The sequence below is a fragment of the Chiloscyllium punctatum genome, chromosome 1 (genome assembly GCF_047496795.1).
Source record: "Chiloscyllium punctatum isolate Juve2018m chromosome 1, sChiPun1.3, whole genome shotgun sequence".
In the NCBI taxonomy this organism is placed as follows: Eukaryota; Metazoa; Chordata; class Chondrichthyes; order Orectolobiformes; family Hemiscylliidae; genus Chiloscyllium; species Chiloscyllium punctatum.
In genome coordinates, this window is record NC_092739.1 from 166,325,251 (window position 1) to 166,350,000 (window position 24,750).

Below are 24,750 nucleotides of genomic sequence, written 5' to 3' on the forward strand. Positions count from 1 at the left end.
ATATAACTCTACACCCAAAAACCACTATACCCATATACCACTACACCCGTATAACACTACTCCTGCATACGCCCGTATATAACACTACACCCGTACATCGCTACACCCGCACAATACTACACCCGTACAACACTATGCCCGTACAACACTACAGCCGTACAACGCTACACCAGTACAATACTACAGCCATACAACGCTACGCCCATACAACGCTATGCCCATACAACGCTATGCCCATACAATGCTATGCCCATACAACACTATGCCCATACAACACTATGCCTGTACAGCACTATGTCTGTACAACGCTACAAACGTACAATACTACAGCCGTACAACGCTACGCCCATACAACGCTACGCCCGTACAACGCTACACCCGTACAACATTACACCCGTACAACACTACACCTGTACAACACTACAGCCATACAAAGCTACATCCGTACAACATTATGCCCATACAACACTACACCCGTACAATGCTACACCCATACAACACTATGCCCATACAATATTACACCCGTACAACACTACACCCGTACAACACTACGCCCGTACAACATTACAGCCAGTACAACACTACACCCGTATAACACTACGCCTGTACTACACTACACCCATACAACGCTACACCATTACAACACTACACCCGTACAACACCATGCCTGTACAACGCTACACCTGTACAACACTACACCCGTATAACACTACGCCCGTACAACATAACACTCGTACAATGCTACACCCGTACAACACTATGCCAGTACAACACTACAACTGCACTAAACTACACCCATACAACACTACAGTCATACAATGCTACACCCGTACAACACTATGCCCATACAACACTACACCAGTACAACACTACACCTGTACAACACTATAGCCGTACAATGCTACACCAGTACAATACTACAGCCGTACAACGCTACGCCCATACAACACTATGCCCGTACAACACTATGCCTGTACAACGCTACACCCGTACAATACTACAGTTGCACAACGCTCCGCCCATACAATGCTACGCCCGTACAACACTACACCCGTACAACACTACTCCTGCACAACAGTACAGCCGTACAATGCTACATCCGTACAACACTATGCCCATACAACACTACACCCATACACCACTACACCCGTACAACACTACGCCCGTACAACACTATGCCCGTACAACACTACGCCCGTACAATATTACACCCATACAACACTACACCCGTACAACACTACACCCGTACATCACTGCACCCATACAACACTACAGCCAGTACAACACGACACCTGAACAACACTACACCTGTACAACACTGCACCCGTACAACACTACAGCCAGTACAACATGACACCTGTACAACACTACACCTGTACAACACTATGCCTGTACAACACTATGCCTGTACTACGCTACACACGTACAACGCTACACCATTACAACACTACACCTGTACAACACTATACCCGTACAACACTATGCAAGTACAACGCTACACCCGTACAACATTATGCCAGTGCAACGCTACACCCGTACAACACTACAGTCGTACAACGCTACGCCCGTATACCACTACACCCATATACCACTACACCCGCATAACATTATACCCGTATACCACTACACCCGCATAACATTACACCCATATACCACGACACCCATATACCACGACACCCGTATACCACGACACCCGTATACCACTACACCCGTAGCAACCTGGTTGACTCTTAACTGCCCTCTGGGCAATTAGGGATGTGCAAGAATTGCTGGCCTAGCCAGAGACGCTCTCATCCCGTGAATGAATAACAATGGAACGGCCATGCTGTTTGTCTGTCTGTGTGTCTGGCCTTGCTGGTGAGGGCAATGTCAGATTGCCAACTCTTGTCCAGCCACACCATAGCCCATCAAAGATGGCATGGGTACAAAGTACCTTTGTCTTATATCTGCCGAGTGGCCAGGTTGTTATGGGAATGGCAAGTGTTCAGATGGGGTTGAAATCCAATCAGAGGGTTGCCACCGGGAGGTGTTAATGCAGCTGGGTTTGGTAAGACACAGTGAGAAATCTCACTAGGCCTCACGGAGAGAAATCCTCCAAAATTGTGACACAACGCGATGTTTCTAACTCCCTCTTACCCAAACAAACCAGTAAGGGGTATCCCAGTGCCTCCCATTTTGTGTCATCCATTTCTTAGGCCAAAGTGTCAGTGGGCAGGCCGGACGTTACCACCCATCCCTCATAACACCGCCCTCTAGGGGCTTGCCGGGGCTATTGCTGAGGGCAGATCAGAGCCATCCACCTTGCTGTGGGTCTGGAGTCACGTGTAGGCCAGACCAGGTAAGGATGGCAGGTTCCTTCCCTCAAGGATATTAGTGACCCAGATGGGATTCTTACAACATTCAATGAGAGTTTCGTGGTTGTCATCACTAAAATCAGCTTTATTTCCACACTTGTTAAAGGTTTACATGTATTTGGAAAAGCAAGGACTGATTAGGGAGAGTCAACATGGCTTTGTGTGTGGGAAATCATGTCTCACAAACTCGACTGAGTTTTTTGAGGAAGTAACAAAGAAGATTGATGAGGGCAGAGCAGTAGATGTGATCTATATGGACTTCAGTAAGGTATTCGACAAGGTTCCCCATGGGAGACTGATTAGCAAGGTTAGATTTCATGGAATACAGGGAGAAGTAGCCATTTGGATACAGAACTGGCTCAAAGGTAGAAGACAGAGGGTGGTGGTGGAGGGTTGTTTTTCAGACTGGAGGCCTGTGACCAGTGGAGTGCCACAAGGATTGGTGCTGGGTCCTCTACGTTTTGTCATTTACATAAATGATTTGGATGCGAGCATAAGAGGTACAGTTAGTAAGTTTGCAGATGACACCAAAATTGGAGGTGTAGTGGACAGCAAAGAGGGTTACCTCAGATTACAACAGGATCTGGACCAGATGGGCCAATGGGCTGAGAAGTGGCAGATGGAGTTTAATTCAGATAAATGCGAGGTGCTATATTTTGGGAAAGCAAATCTTAGCAGGAATTATACACTTAATGGTAAGGTCCTAGGGAGTGTTGCTGAACAAAGAGACCTTGGAGGCCAGTTGAAAGTGGAGTCGCAGCTAGACTGAGTGGTGAAGAGGACATTTGTCAGTAGGGTCTGTTTCTGTGCTGCGTGACAGTAGTCCTGTGTCTCCTGAACAATCATCAGGCCTAGTGCTATTCGGCAAGTAAGAGAGAGTGGGAGTAGGCCATTCAGCCCCTCAGGTCACATCTGCCATCCAATAAGCTGATGGCTGATCCTCTATCTCAAAGCCACAAGGGGTAGAGGTAGGTACAGTTATAACATTTATGGGACATTTGGACCGGGACGGGGATAGGAAGGGTTTAGAGGATCTGTTCACCGAGCTGGGAATTTGTGTTGCAGACATTTTGTCCCCTGTCTAGGTGACATCCTCAGTGCTTGGGAGCCTCCTGTGAAGCACTTCTGTGATCTTTCCTCCGGCATTTATAGTGGTTTGAATCTGCCCCTTCCGGTTGTCAGTTCGAGCTGTCCGCTGCAGTGCTCGGTATATTGGGTCCAGGTCGATGTGCTTATTGATTGAATCTGTGGATGAGTGCCATGCCTCTAGGAATTCCCTGGCTGTTCTCTCTTTGGCTTGTCCTATAATAGTAGTGTTGTCCCAGTCGAATTCATGTTGCTTGTCATCCGCGTGTGTGGCTACTAAGGATAACTGGTCGTGTCGTTTCGTGGCTAGTTGGTGTTCATGGATGCGGATCGTTAACTGTCTTCCTGTTTGTCCTATGTAGTGTTTTGTGCAGTCCTTGTATGGGATTTTGTACACTACGTTGGTTTTGCTCATGGTGGGTATCGGGTCCTTTGTCCTGGTGAGTTGTTGTCTGAGAGTGGCTGTTGGTTTGTGTGCTGTTATGAGTCCTAGTGGTCATAGTAGTCTGGCTGTCAGTTCGGAAATGCTCCTGATGTATGGTAGTGTGGCTAGTCCTTTGGGTTGGGGCATGTCCTCGTTCCGTTGTCTTTCCCTTAGGCATATGTTGATGAAATTGCGCGGGTATCCGTTTTTGGCGAATACATTGTATAGGTGTTCCTCTTCCTCTTTTTGCAGTTCTGGTGTGCTGCAGTGTGTTGTGGCCCTTTTGAACAGTGTCTTGATGCAACTTCTTAAGTCACCACAAAGGTTTACAGGAAAGCCACACACACAGACCAAGTCCTAAACTACGAAAGCAACCACCCCAACACACACAAAAGAAGTTGCATCAAGACACTGTTCAAAAGGGCCACAACACACTGCAGTACACCAGAACTGCAAAAAGAGGAAGAAGAACACCTATACAACGTATTCGCCAAAAATGGATACCCGCAATTTCATCAACAGATGCCTAAGGGAGAGACAACGGAATGAGGACATGCCACAACCCAAAGGACTAGCCACACTACCATACATCAAGAGCATTTCTGAACTGACAGCCAGACTACTGCGACCACTAGGACTCATAACAGCACACAAACCAACAGCCACTCTCAGACAACTCACCAGAACGAAGTACCCAATACCCAGCATGAGCAAAACCAGCGTAGTGTACAAAATCCCATGCAAGGACTGCACAAAACACTACATAGGACAAACAGGAAGACAGCTAACGATCCGCATCGATGAACACCAACTAGCCACGAAATGACACGACCAGCTACCCTTAGTAGCCACACACGCGGATGACAAGCAACATGAGTTCGACTGAGACAACACTACTATTATAGGACAAGCCAAACAGAGAACAGCCAGGGAATTCCTAGAGGCATGGCACTCATCCACAGATTCAATCAATAAGCACATCGACCTGGACCCAATATACCGAGCACTGCAGGTGACAGCTGGAACTGGCAACCAGAAGCGGCAGAGACAAGCCACTATAAATGCCGGAGGAAAGATCACAGAAGTGCTTCACAGGAGGCTCCCAAGCACTGAGGATGTCACCTAGACAGGGGACGAAACGTCTGCAACACAAATTCCCAGCTCGGTGAACAGAACCACAACAACGAGCACCCGAGCTACAAATCTTCCCACAAACTTTGAAGGGTTTAGAGAAACATAGGCCCAATGCCGGCACATGGGACTAGTTCAGTTTGGGAAAACTGGTGAGCTTGGAAGACTCCATTCCCACTTTTTCCCCATATCCCCTTGGAAAACCTGGAAATGTACTGTACTGGGAGCCCTGCGCTGCCGTGCTGTGATAGGTCAGCATGTGCTGGGAGCCCTGCGCTGCTGTGCTGTGATAGGTCAGTGTGTGCTGGGAGCCCTGCACTGCCGAGCTGTGATAGGTCAGTGTGTACTGGGAGCCCTGCGCTGCCGTGCTGTGATAGGTCAGCGTGTGCTGGGAGCCCTGCGCTGCCGTGCTGTGATACGTCAGCGTGTGCTGGGAGCCCTGCGCTGCCGTGCTGTGATAGGTCAGCGTGTGCTGGGAGCCCTGCACTGCCGTGCTGTGATAGGTCAGCCTGTGCTGGGAGCCCTGCACTGCTGTGCTGTGATAGGTCAGCGTGAGCTGTGACCCCTGCACTGCCGAGCTGTGATAGGTCAGTGTGTGCTGGGAGCCCTGCGATGCCGTGCTGTGATAGGTCAGCGTGTGCTGGGAGCCCTGCGCTGCCGTGCTGTGATAGGTCAGCGTGTGCTGGGAGCCCTGCGCTGCCGTGCTGTGATAGGTCAGCGTGTGCTGGGAGCCCTGCGCTGTTGTGCTGTGATAGGTCAGTGTGTACTGGGAGCCCTGCGCTGCCGTGCTGTGATAGGTCAGCGTGTGCTGGGAGCCCTGCGCTGCCGTGCTGTGATAGGTCAGCCTGTGCTGGGAGCCCTGCGCTGCTGTGCTGTGATAGGTCAGTGTGTGCTGGGAGCCCTGCGCTGCTGTGCTGTGATAGGTCAGTGTGTGCTGGGAGCCCTGTGCTGCCGTGCTGTGATAGGTCAGCGTGTGCTGGGAGCCCTGCACTGCCGTGCTGTGATAGGTCAGCCTGTGCTGGGAGCCCTGCACTGCTGTGCTGTGATAGGTCAGCGTGAGCTGTGAGCCCTGCACTGCCGAGCTGTGATAGGTCAGTGTGTGCTGGGAGCCCTGCGATGCCGTGCTGTGATAGGTCAGCGTGTGCTGGGAGCCCTGCGCTGCCGTGCTGTGATAGGTCAGCGTGTGCTGGGAGCCCTGCGCTGCCGTGCTGTGATAGGTCAGCGTGTGCTGGGAGCCCTGCGCTGCCGTGCTGTGATAGGTCAGCGTGTGCTGGGAGCCCTGCGCTGCTGTGCTGTGATAGGTCAGTGTGTACTGGGAGCCCTGCGCTGCCGTGCTGTGATAGGTCAGCGTGTGCTGGGAGCCCTGCGCTGCCGTGCTGTGATAGGTCAGCCTGTGCTGGGAGCCCTGCACTGCTGTGCTGTGATAGGTCAGCGTGTGCTGGGAGCCCTGCACTGCCGTGCTGTGATAGGTCAGCCTGTGCTGGGAGCCCTGCACTGCTGTGCTGTGATAGGTCAGCGTGAGCTGTGAGCCCTGCACTGCCGAGCTGTGATAGGTCAGTGTGTGCTGGGAGCCCTGCGATGCCGTGCTGTGATAGGTCAGCGTGTGCTGGGAGCCCTGCGCTGCCGTGCTGTGATAGGTCAGCGTGTGCTGGGAGCCCTGCGCTGCCGTGCTGTGATAGGTCAGCGTGTGCTGGGAGCCCTGCGCTGCCGTGCTGTGATAGGTCAGCGTGTGCTGGGAGCCCTGCGCTGCTGTGCTGTGATAGGTCAGTGTGTACTGGGAGCCCTGCGCTGCCGTGCTGTGATAGGTCAGCGTGTGCTGGGAGCCCTGCGCTGCCGTGCTGTGATAGGTCAGCCTGTGCTGGGAGCCCTGCACTGCTGTGCTGTGATAGGTCAGCGTGAGCTGTGAGCCCTGCACTGCCGAGCTGTGATAGGTCAGTGTGTGCTGGGAGCCCTGCGATGCCGTGCTGTGATAGGTCAGCGTGTGCTGGGAGCCCTGCGCTGCCGTGCTGTGATAGGTCAGCGTGTGCTGGGAGCCCTGCGCTGCCGTGCTGTGATAGGTCAGCGTGTGCTGGGAGCCCTGCGCTGCTGTGCTGTGATAGGTCAGTGTGTACTGGGAGCCCTGCGCTGCCGTGCTGTGATAGGTCAGTGTGTGCTGGGAGCCCTGCGATGCTGTGCTGTGATAGGTCAGTGTGTGCTGGGAGCCCTGTGCTGCCGTGCTGTGATAGGTCAGCGTGTGCTGGGAGCCCTGCTGTGATAGGTCAGCGTGTGCTGGGAGCCCTGCACTGCCGTGCTGTGATAGGTCAGCGTGTGCTGGGAGCCCTGCACTGCCGTGCTGTGATAGGTCAGCGTGTGCTGGGAGCCCTGCACTGCCGTGCTGTGATAGGTCAGCGTGTGCTGGGAGCCCTGCGCTGCCGTGCTGTGATAGGTCAGCCTGTATTGGGAGCCCTGCACTGCCGTGCTGTGATAGGTCAGCGTGTGCTGGGAGACCTGCGCTGCCGTGCTGTGATAGGTCAGCGTGTGCTGGGAGCCCTGCACTGCCGTGCTGTGATAGGTCAGCCTGTATTGGGAGCCCTGCGCTGCTGTGCTGTGATAGGTCAGTGTGTGCTGGGAGCCCTGCGCTGCTGTGCTGTGATAGGTCAGTGTGTGCTGGGAGCCCTGCACTGCCGTGCTGTGATAGGTCAGCGTGTGCTGGGAGCCCTGCGCTGCCGTGCTGTGATAGGTCAGCCTGTATTGGGAGCCCTGCACTGCCGTGCTGTGATAGGTCAGCGTGTGCTGGGAGCCCTGCGCTGCCGTGCTGTGATAGGTCAGCGTGTGCTGGGAGCCCTGCACTGCCGTGCTGTGATAGGTCAGCCTGTATTGGGAGCCCTGCGCTGCTGTGCTGTGATAGGTCAGTGTGTGCTGGGAGCCCTGCGCTGCCGTGCTGTGATAGGTCAGCGTGTGCTGGGAGCCCTGCACTGCCGTGCTGTGATAGGTCAGCCTGTATTGGGAGCCCTGCGCTGCTGTGCTGTGATAGGTCAGCGTGTGCTGGGAGCCCTGCGCTGCTGTGCTGTGATAGGTCAGCCTGTATTGGGAGCCCTGCGCTGCTGTGCTGTGATAGGTCAGTGTGTGCTGGGAGCCTGCGCTGCTGTGCTGTGATAGGTCAGTGTGTGCTGGGAGCCCTGCGCTGCTGTGCTGTGATAGGTCAGCGTGTACTGGGAGCCCTGCACTGCCGTGCTGTGATAGGTCAGCGTGTGCTGGGAGCCCTGCACTGCCGTGCTGTGATAGGTCAGCGTGTGCTGGGAGCCCTGCACTGCCGTGCTGTGATAGGTCAGCCTGTGCTGGGAGCCCTGCGCTGCCGTGCTGTGATAGGTCAGCGTGTGCTGGGAGCCCTGTGCTTCCGTGCTGTGATAGGTCAGCGTGTGCTGGGAGCCCTGCGCTGCCGTGCTGTGATAGGTCAGCGTGTGCTGGGAGCCCTGCGCTGCCGTGCTGTGATAGGTCAGCGTGTGCTGGGAGCCCTGCACTGCTGTGCTGTGATAGGTCAGCGTGTGCTGGGAGCCCTCCGCTGCCGTGCTGTGATAGGTCAGCGTGTGCTGGGAGCCCTCCGCTGCCGTGCTGTGATAGGTCAGCGTGTGCTGGGAGCCCTCCGCTGCCGTGCTGTGATAGGTCAGCCTGTGCTGGGAGCCCTGCGCTGCCGTGCTGTGATAGATCAGCGTGTGCTGGGAGCCCTGCGCTGCCGTGCTGTGATAGGTCAGCGTGTGCTGGGAGCCCTGCACTGCCGTGCTGTGATAGGTCAGTGTGTGCTGGGAGCCCTGTGCTGCCGTGCTGCGATAGGTCAGCGTGTGCTGGGATCCCTGCGCTGCCGTGCTGTGATAGGTCAGCGTGTGCTGGGAGCCCTGTGCTGCCGTGCTGTGATAGGTCAGCGTGTGCTGGGATCCCTGCGCTGCCGTGCTGTGATAGGTCAGCGAGTGCTGGGATCCCTGCGCTGCCGTGCTGTGATAGGTCAGCGTGTGCTGGGAGCCCTGCGCTGCCGTGCTGTGATAGGTCAGTGTGTGCTGGGAGCCCTGCACTGCCGTGCTGTGATAGGTCAGCGTGTACTGGGAGCCTTGCGCTGCCGTGCTGTGATAGGTCAGCGTGTACTGGAAGCCCTGCGCTGCCGTGCTGTGATAGGTCAGCCTGGAGAAGATGTCATTGTCTCTGCATTGCCATATAACCTGTGATGCTGTGACTCTGAGATGGGGCTGCACTCCACCCCTCGTGGCTCCGTCTCTTTCCCAGAGTCCAGTCACTATGACCCTGTTCTCCCACAGGAGGACCTTATGGAGCTGTTGGCGTGGACCTAGCCTTTGAGAAGATGCTGGGCCAGATCTTTGGCCGTGATTACATTGAGCATTTTAAGGTGAAGCGACCGGCAGCCTGGGTGGACTTGATGATTTCTTTTGAAGCCCGGAAACGGACTGCCTCCCCCAAGCGGCTGAACCCTCTCAATATCTCCTTACCGTTCTCCTTCATCGACTACTATCGCAAATATAAAGGGCAGAGTGTGGAAACTGCACTGAAAAAGAGCAGGTAACAAACATCCCTCGTCCCTCTGTCGCCAGGCCAGCTGGTGAACTCTGAAACTAATTCATCGGTTTATTCACGGAATATACAGCGGCTCAGTGGTTAGCAACCTGGGTTCGATTCCAGCCTCAGGTAACTGTCTGTGGGGAGTTTTGTTATGGATTAGGCCAGACCACTCCAAACGTTCCTAAACAGGGAGCCCAGACCATAACATTGCAACTTGTTTCGGTAAGTGTACGGTGAGAATTACCCGGAGGAAGTTAGTGAGGTTGATTGCCAGGTTTTAAAACAGACAGAAACTTATTCACAAACTTACACAAAGAACAGAGTAAAGAAGCCCTACAGAACTCAGTGTATGCAAACTAGACTTCATTCTGTTGTTCCGAATATACACGACAGTCCCTGTAACCAAACCCCTTGAAAGCAAGTTAAAAAAATGGAACAGATGCTTACAGGTTGAAGTTAGAGGGGCAGAAAGAGAGAGAGAGCCTGTTCCCACAAGGCTGAACTCCTAACTAGTTCTGGACTGACCTGCTCAGCCAGAGAGCTGACCACTCCCCTTTCATTATACAGGTCACTTCTAAAACATGACCGCTTTAACCTGAAGTCTCATCTGTTTACAGATAAACGAAAAGGCCTCTCAATACCCTTTAATCTCTGGACTAAACGAGTCTCCTCAGACCCTGGGTAGGTTTATGACCCCTCTGAAAACAACCAAGGACACTGTCTCTTTGAGAAAAGGAACAGCTGTTTTAGTAAAAATAAAGGGACCAGCTTTGTGGAGTTTGTACATTCTCCCCCTGGGTTTCCTCTGGGTGCTCCGGTTTCCTCCCATCGTCCAGGGATGTGCAGGTTAGAGCGGATTGGCCATGGGAAACACATGGTTATGGGGGGGGGGGGAGCGGTTGACATGCTCTTCAGAGGGTCAGTGTGGACTCGATGGGCCGACTGGCCTCACCCTACACTGCAGGGAGTCTATGAAAACAAACAAGTGTCCTCATTCGCTGGACAGTGCCAATATTCTGACTGACTCATGGGAACTGTGGTCCATCTCAGTCGAGACTGGGCACAGCAGGAGACCACTCAGCCCTTCAAACCTGCTGTACCACTCACCCTGACTGATCCTCCACCTCAACCTCACATTTCCGTTGCCCCCTCCCACTTCCTTTGCCCTTGATGCCTGGAAATTCCACGAACGTTATCTGTCCTCCCCCCCCCCCCCCCCCCCAATTAGTCAAAGTGACCCCGGTCTCCACAGTAGCCCGAGAGTGGTGGAGAATTGGACATGGTCCCGCAAGGTGAAGTCACGACCCTGGTATGAGAGACGGCCCTCACAGACAGCGGGCACTCAGATAACCACACGGGTGAGCACTTCGGCTGGGTGGTAATGGTCACTTCCGCGGGCCTGGGGCAGGGGTTGAACCTCTGTTCAGGGTCTCACTCGACATCCCCAAAACCAAGCAGCCGGCCGACAGAGCCAGGCCACGCAGTGCTGTCAGGATGAAGGTGTTCCTCCTCATCTCCGTCTGTAGTGGGCTCTCCCGTATCCGCAGACTGCACCCCCCCCCAACCCCCCAACCCCTGGGATCTAATCTCTCCCAGCCACGGGAATAACATCCTCCCTTGTATCTGCTAAATAAAACTCGATGGAACTGTGGAACCAAAAACAGGGGCTCCCCAGGAAGGGTCACCAGACCCCAGCACGTTAGCTCCGATTTCTCTCCACAGACGCAGCCCAGACCTGCTGAGCTTCTCCAGCAAGTTGGTTCTTATTTCTCTCTGCGTCTACTCGATCCAGCCCCCCCCCCCCATCCCCGTCAGACTTCCCTACATTTCTCATCCTCCTAACCTCGAACGAGTGAAGACCCTCTCGAACCAAGTGCTCCTCCTGAACACAGACGCAGCTGGGGAGATTATTCAGGACCGGAGTTATACCGTCTGCTTGATCCGAACCTGCCTACAGGGGGCACTGCCAGAGCAGGCTCATTGTCAGGTACTGTACTGTTCCATTGGCTGGAAGGCTCCATTTAAAGAGAGTCCCTATAGTGTGGGAACAGGCCCTTTGGCCCATCAAGTCCATACTGCCCCTCCAAAGAGCAGCCCACCCAGACCAACCCTACTCCTATAACATTTCTGATGGTCAGTCAACCCTAACCTGCACATTGTTAGATTATGGGAGGCAACCCACACAGACACGGGGAGAATGTGCAAACTCCACACAGTCAGTTGCCTGAGGCTGGAATTGAACCCGGGTCCCTGGTGCTGGGAGACAGCAGGGCGAACCACTGAGCCAGCCCTGGCATAGTCTACAGGGATCACAGCCTGCACTGGCTACATTCCCCAGCCACAACACTCCAGGAATTCCCTCATCCCACACAGAGAGAGAGAGCCGTGTGAGGGAGGGGAGTGTGTGTCCGGGTGAGATATGAACTCTGTGTGTGGGTGTGATGTGACGTGTGAGATGTGTGATGTGTATGAGTGTGATGTCAAATGTGTATGAGTGTGTGATGTGATGTGAAGTGAGTGTGTGTGTGTGAGTGTGATGGGTGTCTGGGTGCGTGATGTGAAGTGTGTGAGTGCGATGTGTGCGTGAGTGTGATGAGTGTGAGAAGTGTGTGAGTGTGTGAGGTATGTGTGTGAGGTATGTGTGAGTGTAATGTGTGTGAGAGTGTGAGGTGTGTGAGTGTAATGTGTGTTAGAGTGTGATGTCTGTGAGAGTGTGATGTGTGTGAGTGTGAAGTGTGGGAGAGTGTGATGTGAGTGTAGGTGTGTATGAGTGTGAGGTGTGTGGGAGAGTGTGATGTGAGTGTGATGTGGGAGTGTGTGAAGTGTGTGTGAGTGTGTGATGTGAGCGAGTGTGGATGTGTGTGTGAGTGTGAAGTATGTGTGAGTGTGTGATGTGAAGTGAGTGTGAAGTGTGGGAGTGTGTGAAGTGTGTGTGAGTGTGTGAAGTATGTGTGAGTGTGTGAAGTATGTGTGAGTGTGAAGTGTGGGAGTGTGTGAAGTGTGGGAGTGTGTGAAGTGTGTGTGAGTGTGTGAAGTGTGTGTAAGTGTGTGATGTGTGTGTGAATGTGAAGTGTGGGAGAGTGTGAAGTGTGTGTGTGTGTGGATGTGTGTGTGAGTGTGAAGTGTGGGAGTGTGTGAAGTATGTGTGAGTGTGTGATGTGAAGTGAGTGTGATGTGTGTGTGAGTGTGAAGTGTGGGAGAGCGTGAAGTGTGTGTGAGTGTGTGATGTGAAGTGTGTGAGCGTGATGTGTGTGTGAGTGTGAAGTGTGGGAGGGTGTGTGTGAGTCTGTGATGTGAAGTGTGTGAGTGTGATGTGTGTGATGTGAAGTGTGTGAGTGTGATGTGTGTGTGATGTGTGTGTGAGTGTGTGATGTGCGTGAGTGTGTGATGTGCATGAGTGTGATGCGTGAGAGTGTGATGTGTGTGAGAGTGTGAGATGTGAAGTGTGTGAGTGTGATGTGTGTGTGTGATGTGTGTGAGTGTGTGAAGTGAAGTGTATGAGTGTGATGTGAAGTGTGTGAGTGTGAGGTGTATGAGTGTGAGATGTGTGTGATGTGTGTGAGTGTGTGATGTGAAGTGTTTGAGTGTGATGTGTGTGAGAGTGTGTGATGTGAAGTGTATGAGTGTGCTGCGTGTGTGAGTGATGTGTGTGAGTAATGTGTGTGAATGTGATGTGTGTGAGAGTGTGAGGTGTGTACGAGTGTGAGATGTGTGTGTGTGATGTGAAGTGTGTGATGTGTGAGCGTGTGATGTGATGTGTGTATGTGTGATCTGTGTGTGTGATGTGAAGTGTGGGAGAGTGTGATGTGTGTGAGTGTGATGTGTGTGTGTGAGTGTGATGTGTGTGTATGAGTGTGATGTGCATGAGAGTGTGTGATGTGTGTGTGAGTGTGATGTGCATGAGAGTGTGTGAGTGTGATGTGAAGTGTGTGAGTGTGAGGTGTATGAGTGTGAGATGTGTGTGATGTGAAGTGTGTGAGTGTGATGAGTGTGAGGTGTGTGTGAGCATGATGTATGTGTGAGTGTGATGTGTGTGAAGTGTGTGAGTGTGAGGTGTGTGTGAGTGTGAGGTGTGTATGAGTGTGATGGGTGTGTGAGTGTGATGCGTGTGATGTGTGAGAGTGTGATGTGTGTGAGAGTGTGATGGATGTGTGTGAGTGTGTGAAGTGTGTGAGTGTGATGTGTGTGAGTGTTATGTCTGTGAGAGTATGATGTCTGTGAGAGTGTGATGTGTGAGTGTGAGGAGTGTGTGAGTGAGGTGTGTGTGAGTGTGAGGTGTGTGTGAGTGTGATGCCTGTGTGAGTGTGATGTCTGTGAGTGTGAGGAGTGTGTGAGTGTGATGTGAAGTGTGTGAGTGTGAGGTGTATGAGTGTGAGATGTGTGTGATGTGAAGTGTGTGAGTGTGATGAGTGTGAGGTGTGTGTGAGCATGATGTATGTGTGAGTGTGATGTGTGTGAAGTGTGTGAGTGTGAGGTGTGTGTGAGTGTGAGGTGTGTATGAGTGTGATGGGTGTGTGAGTGTGATGCGTGTGATGTGTGAGAGTGTGATGTGTGTGAGAGTGTGATGGATGTGTGTGAGTGTGTGAAGTGTGTGAGTGTGATGTGTGTGAGTGTTATGTCTGTGAGAGTATGATGTCTGTGAGAGTGTGATGTGTGAGTGTGAGGAGTGTGTGAGTGAGGTGTGTGTGAGTGTGAGGTGTGTGTGAGTGTGATGCCTGTGTGAGTGTGATGTCTGTGAGTGTGAGGAGTGTGTGAGTGTGATGTGTATGTGAGTGTGTGAAGTGTGCGAGTGTGATGGGTGTGCGAGTGTGATGTATGTGTGAGTGTGATGTGTGTGTGAGTGTGATGTGTGTGATGTCTGTGTGAGTGTGATGTTTGTGAGAGTGTGATGTGTATGAGTGTGAGGAGTGTGTGAGTGTGATGTCTGTGTGAGTGTGATGTCTGTGAGAGTGTGATGTGTATGAGTGTGAGGAGTGTGTGAGTGTGATGTGTATGTGAGTGTGTGAAGTGTGTGAGTGTGATGTCTGTGAGAGTGTGATGTTTGTGAGAGTGTGATGTCTGTGAGAGTGTGAAGTGTGTGAAGTATGTGAGTTTATGGTGCGTGTGAGGAGTGTGTGAGTTTATGGTGCGTGTGAGTGTGAGGTGTGTGTGAGTGTGATGTGTGTGAATGTGATGTGTGCATGAATGTGATTGTGTGTGTGATGTATGTGAGAATGTGTGAAGTGTGTGTGTGATGTATGTGAGAGTGTGTGAAGTGTGTGAGTGTGATGTCTGTGTGAGTGTGATGTGTGTGTGAGGTGTGTGAGAGCGTGATGTGTGTGAGTGTGATGTGAGGTGTGTGAGAGCGTGATGTGTATGAGTGTGAGGTGTGTTAGAGTGTGAGCAGTGTGAGTGTGATGTGAGAGTGTGATGTGTGTGTGAGTGTTTGACGTGAAGTGTGTGAGTGTGAAGTATGGGAGAGTGTGAAGTATGGGAGAGTGTGATGTGAGTGTGATGTGTGTGAGTGTGAGGTATGTGTGAGGTGTGTGAAAGCGTGATGTGTGTGAGTGTGATGTGTGTGAGAGTGTGAGGTGTGTGTGAGTGTGATGTGAAGTGTGTGAGTGTGATGTGTTTGTGAGTGTGATGTGTTTGTGAGTGTGATGTGTGTGAATGTGATGTGTGAGAGTGTGTGAAGTGTGTGAGTGTGAGGTGTGTGTGTGAGTGTGAGGTGTGTGTGAGAGTGTGATGTGTGTGTGTGTGATGTGTGTGTGATGTGTGTGTGAGAGCGTGATGTGTGTGAGTGTGATGTGTGTGTGACTGTGATGCATGTGAGAGTGTGTGATGTGTGTGTGAGTGTGATGTGTGTGAGAGGGTCTGATGTGTGTGCAATGTGTGTGTGATGACTATAACTCCAGGCTGGTGTGTGACATCTCCCATCATTCCCACAGCACCTCACTCGTCAAGTGGTCTTCCCAGGGAATGCTGCGAATGACTCCCCAGGCCATCGCTGAACTCTTCCAGCCCACAGTCAGGCAGATAGTGGGACATATCGGTGAGTAACTGAGGAATACCAGTGAGTAACAGAGTCACTGCTCTCACTCCCACACAGTCCCCGCCCTCACACACAGTCCCCACACTCACTCCCACACAGTCCCCACTCTCACTCTCACACTCCCACACAGTCCCCACACTCACTCCCACACTCACACCCACACAGTCCCCACTCTCACTCTCACACTCCCACACAGTCCCCACACTCACTCCCACACAGTCCACTCTCTCACTCTCACACTCACACACAGTCCCCACTCTCACTCTCACACTCCCACACAGTCCCCACACTCACTCCCACACTCCCACATAGTCCCCACACTCACTCCCACACAGTCCCCACTCTCACACTCCCACACAGTCCCCACACTCACTCCCACACAGTCCACTCTCTCACTCTCACACTCACACACAGTCCCCACTCTCACTCTCACACTCCCACACAGTCCCCACACTCACTCCCACACTCCCACACAGTCCCCACACTCACTCCCACACAGTCCCCACTCTCACACTCCCACACAGTCCCCTCTCTCACTCTCACACTCGCACACAGTCCCTGCCTCACTCCCACACTCACACAGAGTCCCCGATCTCACTCTCACACTCTCACACAGTCCCCTCTCTCACTCCCACATAGTCCCCACACTCACTCCCACACAGTCCCCACTCTCACTCCCACACTCCCACACAGTCCCCACTCTCACTCTCACACTCCCACACAGTCCCCACTCTCACTCTCACACTCACACACAGTCCCCACTCTCACTCTCACACTCACACACAGTCCCCTCTCTCACTCTCACACTCACACACAGTCCCCACTCTCACTCTCACACTCACACACAGTCCCCACTCTCACTCTCACACTCACACAATCCCCGCCCTCACTCACACACTCACACAGTCCCCTCTCTCACTCACACACTCACACAGTCCCCTCTCTCACTCTCACGCTCACACACAGTCCCCGCCCTCACTCCCACACTCACACAGTCCCCACTCTCACTCCCACACTCACACACAGTCCCCACTCTCACTCTCACACTCACACACAGTCCCCGCCCTCACTCCCACACTCACACACAGTCCCCACCCTCACTCCCACACTCTCACACAGTCCCCACACTCACTCCCACACTCTCACACAGTCCCCACACTCACTCCCACACAGTCCCCACTCTCACACTCCCACACAGTCCCCTCTCTCACTCCCACACTCACACACAGTCCCCACCCTCACTCTCACACTCCCACACAGTCCCCACACTCACTCCCACACAGTCCCCACCCTCACTCTCACACTCCCACACAGTCCCCGCCCTCACTCCCACACTCACACCCACACAGTCCCCACACTCACTCCCACACCCACACAGTCCCCACTCTCACTCTCACACTCCCACACAGTCCCCACACTCACTCCCACACAGTCCCCGCCCTCACTCCCACACTCACACCCACACAGTCCCCACACTCACACCCACACAGTCCCCACACTCACACTCACACAGTCCCTGCCCTCACTCCCACACTCACACACAGTCCCCACTCTCACTCTCACACTCACACACAGTCCCCACACTCACTCCCACACTCACACACAGTCCCCACTCTCACTCTCACACTCCCACACAGTCCCCACACTCACTCTCACACTCCCACACAGTCCCCACACTCACTCCCACACAGTCCCCACCCTCACTCTCACACACAGTCCCTGCTCTCACTCCCACACTCACACACAGTCCCCACACTCACTCCCACACAGTCCCCACTCTCACACTCCCACACAGTCCCCACCCTCACTCTCACACTCCCACACAGTCCCCGCCCTCACTCCCACACTCACACCCACACAGTCCCCACACTCACACCCACACAGTCCCCACTCTCACTCTCACACTCGTACACAGTCCCCACTCTCACTCTCACACTCACACACAGTCCCCACTCTCACTCTCACACTCACACACAGTCCCCACTCTCACTCTCACACTCACACACAGTCCCCACTCTCACTCTCACACTCGTACACAGTCCCCACTCTCACTCTCACACTCACACACAGTCCCCTCTCTCACTCTCACACTCACACAATCCCCGCCCTCACTCCCACACTCACACCCACACAGTCCCCACACTCACACCCACACAGTCCCCACTCTCACTCTCACACTCGTACACAGTCCCCACTCTCACTCTCACACTCACACACAGTCCCCACTCTCACTCTCACACTCACACACAGTCCCCACTCTCACTCTCACACTCACACACAGTCCCCACTCTCACTCTCACACTCGTACACAGTCCCCACTCTCACTCTCACACTCACACACAGTCCCCTCTCTCACTCACACACTCACACAGTCCCCACTCTCACTCCCACACTCACACACAGTCCCTGCTCTCACTCCCACACTCTCACACAGTCCCCACACTCACTCCCACACTCACACACAGTCCCCACCCTCACTCCCACACTCTCACACAGTCCCCACACTCACTCCCACACAGTCCCCACTCTCACACTCCCACACAGTCCCCACTCTCACTCCCACACTCACACACAGTCCCTGCTCTCACTCCCACACTCTCACACAGTCCCCACACTCACTCCCACACTCACACACAGTCCCCGCCCTCACTCCCACACTCTCACACAGTCCCCACACTCACTCCCACACAGTCCCCACTCTCACACTCCCACACAGTCCCCTCTCTCACTCCCACACTCACACACAGTCCCCACCCTCACTCCCACACTCTCACACAGTCCCCACACTCACTCCCACACAGTCCCCACTCTCACACTCCCACACAGTCCCCACTCTCACTCTCACACTCACACACAGTCCCCACCCTCACTCTCACACTCACACACAGTCCCCTCTCTCACTCTCACACTCACACACAGTCCCCACTCTCACACTCCCACACAGTCCCCACTCTCACTCCCACACTCCCACACAGTCCCCACTCTCACTCCCACACTCCCACACAGTCCCCACACTCACTCCCACACAGTCCCCACTCTCACACTCCCACACAGTCCCCTCTCTCACTCCCACACTCACACACAGTCCCCTCTCTCACTCTCACACTCCCACACAGTCCCCTCTCTCACTCTCACACTCCCACACAGTCCCCGCCCTCACTCCCACACTCACACACAGTCCCCACTCTCACTCTCACACTCACACACAGTCCCCACTCTCACTCCCACACTCCCACACAGTCCCCGCCCTCACACACAGTCCCCACTCTCACACTCCCACACAGTCCCCACTCTCACTCCCACACTCCCACACAGTCCCCACTCTCACTCCCACACTCCCACACAGTCCCCACTCTCACTCCCACACTCACACACAGTCCCCACACTCACACACAGTCCCCACTCTCACTCTCACACTCACACACAGTCCCCACTCTCACTCTCACACTCCCACACAGTCCCCACACTCACTCCCACACAGTCCCCACCCTCACTCCCACACAGTCCCCGCCCTCACTCCCACACTCACACCCACACAGTCCCCACACTCACACCCACACAGTCCCCACACTCACACTCACACAGTCCCTGCTCTCACTCCCACACAGTCCCCACTCTCACACTCCCACACAGTCCCCACACTCACTCCCACACAGTCCCCACTCTCACTCCCACACTCACACACAGTCCCTGCTCTCACTCCCACACTCTCACACAGTCCCCACCCTCACTCCCACACTCACACACAGTCCCCACCCTCACTCCCACACTCTCACACAGTCCCCACACTCACTCCCACACAGTCCCCACTCTCACTCCCACACAGTCCCCACTCTCACACTCCCACACAGTCCCCTCTCTCACTCCCACACTCACACACAGTCCCCACCCTCACTCCCACACTCTCACACAGTCCCCACACTCACTCCCACACAGTCCCCACTCTCACACTCCCACACAGTCCCCACACTCACTCCCACATAGTCCCCACACTCACTCCCACACAGTCCCCACTCTCACACTCCCACACAGTCCCCTCTCTCACTCCCACACTCCCACACAGTCCCCACCCTCACTCCCACACTCCCACACAGTCCCCACACTCACTCCCACACAGTCCCCACACTCACTCCCACACAGTCCCCACACTCACTCCCACACAGTCCCCACTCCCACACTCCCACACAGTCCCCACACTCACTCCCACACAGTCCCCACTCTCACACTCCCACACAGTCCCCTCTCTCACTCCCACACTCACACACAGTCCCCACTCTCACTCTCACACTCACACACAGTCCCCACCCTCACTCCCACACTCTCACACAGTCCCCACACTCACTCCCACACAGTCCCCACTCTCACACTCCCACACAGTCCCCGCCCTCACTCTCACACTCCCACACAGTCCCCACTCTCACACTCCCACACAGTCCCCTCTCTCACTCCCACACTCACACACAGTCCCCACCCTCACTCCCACACTCACACACAGTCCCCACCCTCACTCCCACACTCTCACACAGTCCCCACACTCACTCCCACACAGTCCCCACTCTCACACTCCCACACAGTCCCCACTCTCACTCTCACACTCCCACACAGTCCCCACTCTCACTCTCACACTCGCACACAGTCCCTGCTCTCACTCTCACACTCGCACACAGTCCCTGCTCTCACTCTCACACTCACACACAGTCCCCACCCTCACTCCCACACTCTCACACAGTCCCCACACTCACTCCCACACAGTCCCCACTCTCACACTCCCACACAGTCCCCACTCTCACTCTCACACTCCCACACAGTCCCCACTCTCACTCTCACACTCGCACACAGTCCCTGCTCTCACTCTCACACTCACACACAGTCCCCACCCTCACTCCCACACTCACACACAGTCCCCTCTCTCACTCCCACACTCTCACACAGTCCCCACTCTCACACTCCCACACAGTCCCCGCCCTCACTCCCACACTCTCACACAGTCCCCACTCTCACACTCCCACACAGTCCCCACCCTCACTCCCACACTCACACACAGTCCCCACACTCACTCCCACACTCACACACAGTCCCCTCTCTCACTCCCACACTCACACACAGTCCCCTCTCTCACTCTCTCACTCCCACACAGTCCCCACACTCACTCCCACACAGTCCCCACTCTCACTCTCACACTCACACACAGTCCCCGCCCTCACTCCCACACAGTCCCCACTCTCACTCTCACACTCCCACACAGTCCCCGATCTCACTCCCACACTCACACCCACACAGTCCCCACACTCACACCCACACAGTCCCCACTCTCACTCTCACACTCGTACACAGTCCCCACTCTCACTCTCACACTCACACACAGTCCCCTCTCTCACTCTCACACTCCCACACAGTCCCCTCTCTCACTCTCACACTCACACACAGTCCCCGATCTCAGTCTCACACTCCCACACAGTCCCCACACTCACTCCCACACAGTCCCTGCTCTCACTCCCACACTCACACACAGTCCCCACCCTCACTCTCACACTCCCACACAGTCCCCACTCTCACACTCCCACACAGTCCCCACACTCACACACAGTCCCCACCCTCACTCCCACACTCACACACAGTCCCCTCTCTCACTCTCACACTCACACACAGTCCCCACTCTCACACTCCCACACAGTCCCCACTCTCACTCCCACACTCCCACACAGTCCCCACTCTCACTCCCACACTCCCACACAGTCCCCACTCTCACTCTCACACTCTCACACAGTCCCCACACTCACTCCCACACAGTCCCCACTCTCACACTCCCACACAGTCCCCTCTCTCACTCCCACACTCACACACAGTCCCCTCTCTCACTCTCACACTCCCACACAGTCCCCACTCTCACACTCACACTCCCACACAGTCCCCTCTCTCACTCTCACACTCCCACACAGTCCCCGCCCTCACTCTCACACTCACACACAGTCCCCACACTCACTCTCACACTCCCACACAGTCCCCACTCTCACACTCCCACACAGTCCCCACTCTCACACTCCCACACAGTCCCCACTCTCACTCTCACACTCTCACACAGTCCCCACACTCACTCCCACACAGTCCCCACTCTCACACTCCCACACAGTCCCCACTCTCACACTCACACTCCCACACAGTCCCCTCTCTCACTCTCACACTCCCACACAGTCCCCGCCCTCACTCTCACACTCCCACACAGTCCCCACACTCACTCCCACACAGTCCCCACCCTCACTCTCACACTCCCACACAGTCCCCGCCCTCACTCCCACACTCACACCCACACAGTCCCCACACTCACACCCACACAGTCCCCACACTCACACTCACACAGTCCCTGCTCTCACTCCCACACTCTCACACAGTCCCCACACTCACTCCCACACAGTCCCCACACTCACTCCCACACAGTCCCCTCTCTCACTCCCACACTCACACACAGTCCCCGCCCTCACTCTCACACTCTCACACAGTCCCCTCTCTCACTCCCACACTCACACACAGTCCCCACCCTCACTCCCACACTCTCACACAGTCCCCTCTCTCACTCCCACACTCACACACAGTCCCCACCCTCACTCCCACACTCTCACACAGTCCCCACACTCACTCCCACACAGTCCCCACTCTCACACTCCCACACAGTCCCCACTCTCACTCTCACACTCACACACAGTCCCCACCCTCACTCTCACACTCCCACACAGTCCCCACTCTCACACTCCCACACAGTCCCCTCTCTCACTCCCACACTCACACACAGTCCCCGCCCTCACTCCCACACTCTCACACAGTCCCCACACTCACTCCCACACAGTCCCCACTCTCACACTCCCACACAGTCCCCACTCTCACTCTCACACTCACACACAGTCCCCACTCTCACTCTCACACTCACACACAGTCCCCGCCCTCACTCCCACACTCACACACAGTCCCCACCCTCACTCCCACACTCTCACACAGTCCCCACACTCACTCCCACACAGTCCCCACTCTCACACTCCCACACAGTCCCCACTCTCACTCCCACACTCCCACACAGTCCCCACTCTCACTCTCACACTCACACACAGTCCCCTCTCTCACTCTCACACTCCCACACAGTCCCCACCCTCACTCTCACACTCACACACAGTCCCCGCCCTCACTCCCACACTCACACACAGTCCCCACCCTCACTCCCACACTCTCACACAGTCCCCACACTCACTCCCACACAGTCCCCACTCTCACACTCCCACACAGTCCCCTCTCTCACTCTCACACTCCCACACAGTCCCCACTCTCACACTCCCACACAGTCCCCTCTCTCACTCCCACACTCCCACACAGTCCCCACTCTCACACTCCCACACAGTCCCTGCTCTCACTCCCACACTCCCACACAGTCCCCGCCCTCACTCTCACACTCTCACACAGTCCCCTCTCTCACTCCCACACTCACACACAGTCCCCACCCTCACTCCCACACTCCCACACAGTCCCCACACTCACTCCCACACAGTCCCCACTCTCACTCCCACACTCACACACAGTCCCCACACTCACTCCCACACTCACACACAGTCCCTGCTCTCACTCCCACACTCACACACAGTCCCCGCCCTCACTCCCACACTCACACAGAGTCCCCACTCTCACACTCCCACACAGTCCCCACTCTCACTCCCACACTCCCACACAGTCCCCACACTCACTCCCACACTCTCACACAGTCCCTGCTCTCACTCCCACACTCTCACACAGTCCCCACTCTCACACTCCCACACAGTCCCTGCTCTCACTCCCACACTCCCACACAGTCCCTGCTCTCACTCCCACACTCCCACACAGTCCCTGCTCTCACTCCCACACTCTCACACAGTCCCCACACTCACTCCCACACAGTCCCCACTCTCACACTCCCACACAGTCCCCACTCTCACTCCCACACTCCCACACAGTCCCTGCTCTCACTCCCACACTCTCACACAGTCCCCACACTCACTCCCACACTCTCACACAGTCCCCACACTCACTCCCACACAGTCCCCACTCTCACACTCCCACACAGTCCCCTCTCTCACTCCCACACTCACACACAGTCCCCTCTCTCACTCCCACACTCACACACAGTCCCTGCTCTCACTCCCACACTCTCACACAGTCCCCTCTCTCACTCTCACACTCACACACAGTCCCCGATCTCAGTCTCTCACTCCCACACAGTCCCCACACTCACTCCCACACAGTCCCTGCCCTCACTCCCACACTCTCACACAGTCCCTGCTCTCACTCCCACACTCACACACAGTCCCCGATCTCAGTCTCTCACTCCCACACAGTCCCCACACTCACTCCCACACAGTCCCCACTCTCACTCTCACACTCTCACACAGTCCCCACACTCACTCTCACACAGTCCCCACCCTCACTCCCACACAGTCCCCTCTCTCACTCCCACACAGTCCCCACCCTCACTCACACACAGTCCCTGCTCTCACTCCCACACTCACACACAGTCCCTGCTCTCACTCCCACACTCACACACAGTCCCTGCCCTCACTCCCACACTCACACACAGTCCCCGATCTCACTCTCACACTCTCACACAGTCCCCTCTCTCACTCCCACACAGTCCCCACACTCACTCCCACACAGTCCCCTCTCTCACTCCCACACTCCCACACAGTCCCTGCCCTCACTCACACACTCACACACAGTCCCCGATCTCACTCCCACACTCTCACACAATCCCCACATTCACTCTCACACAGTCCCCACCCTCACTCTCACGCTCACACACAGTCCCCGCCCTCACTCTCACAGTCACACAGTCCCCGATCTCACTCCCACACTCTCACACAATCCCCACCCTCACACCCACACTCACACACAGTCCCCACATTCACTCCCACACTCTCACACAATCCCCGCTCTCACTCTCACACTCGCACACAATCCCCGCCCTCACTCCACACTCGCACACAATCCCCGCCCTCACTCCACACTCCCACACAGTCCCCGCCCTCCCACACAGTCCCCTCCCTCCTGCACAGTCCCCTCCCTCCTGCACAGTCCCCTCCCTCCTGCACAGTCCCCGCCCTCCCACACAGACCCCGCCCTCACACACAGTCCCTGCCCTTCTACACAGTCCCTGCCCTCATACACAG

At 55.1% G+C, this 24,750-nt stretch overlaps 1 protein-coding gene across 1 annotated transcript in view; it reads left to right on the forward strand.

Annotated features, from left to right (window-relative positions):
- Positions 1 to 24,750, forward strand: part of LOC140481677 (heat shock 70 kDa protein 12A-like) — a 44,531-nt gene that overhangs the window by 18,250 nt on the left and 1,531 nt on the right. The window contains exons 3-4 of the mRNA XM_072578235.1: positions 9,282 to 9,540; positions 15,468 to 15,571. Coding sequence (XP_072434336.1) covers positions 9,282 to 9,540; positions 15,468 to 15,571 — 363 coding nt within the window. The remainder of the gene's footprint in view (positions 1 to 9,281; positions 9,541 to 15,467; positions 15,572 to 24,750) is intronic.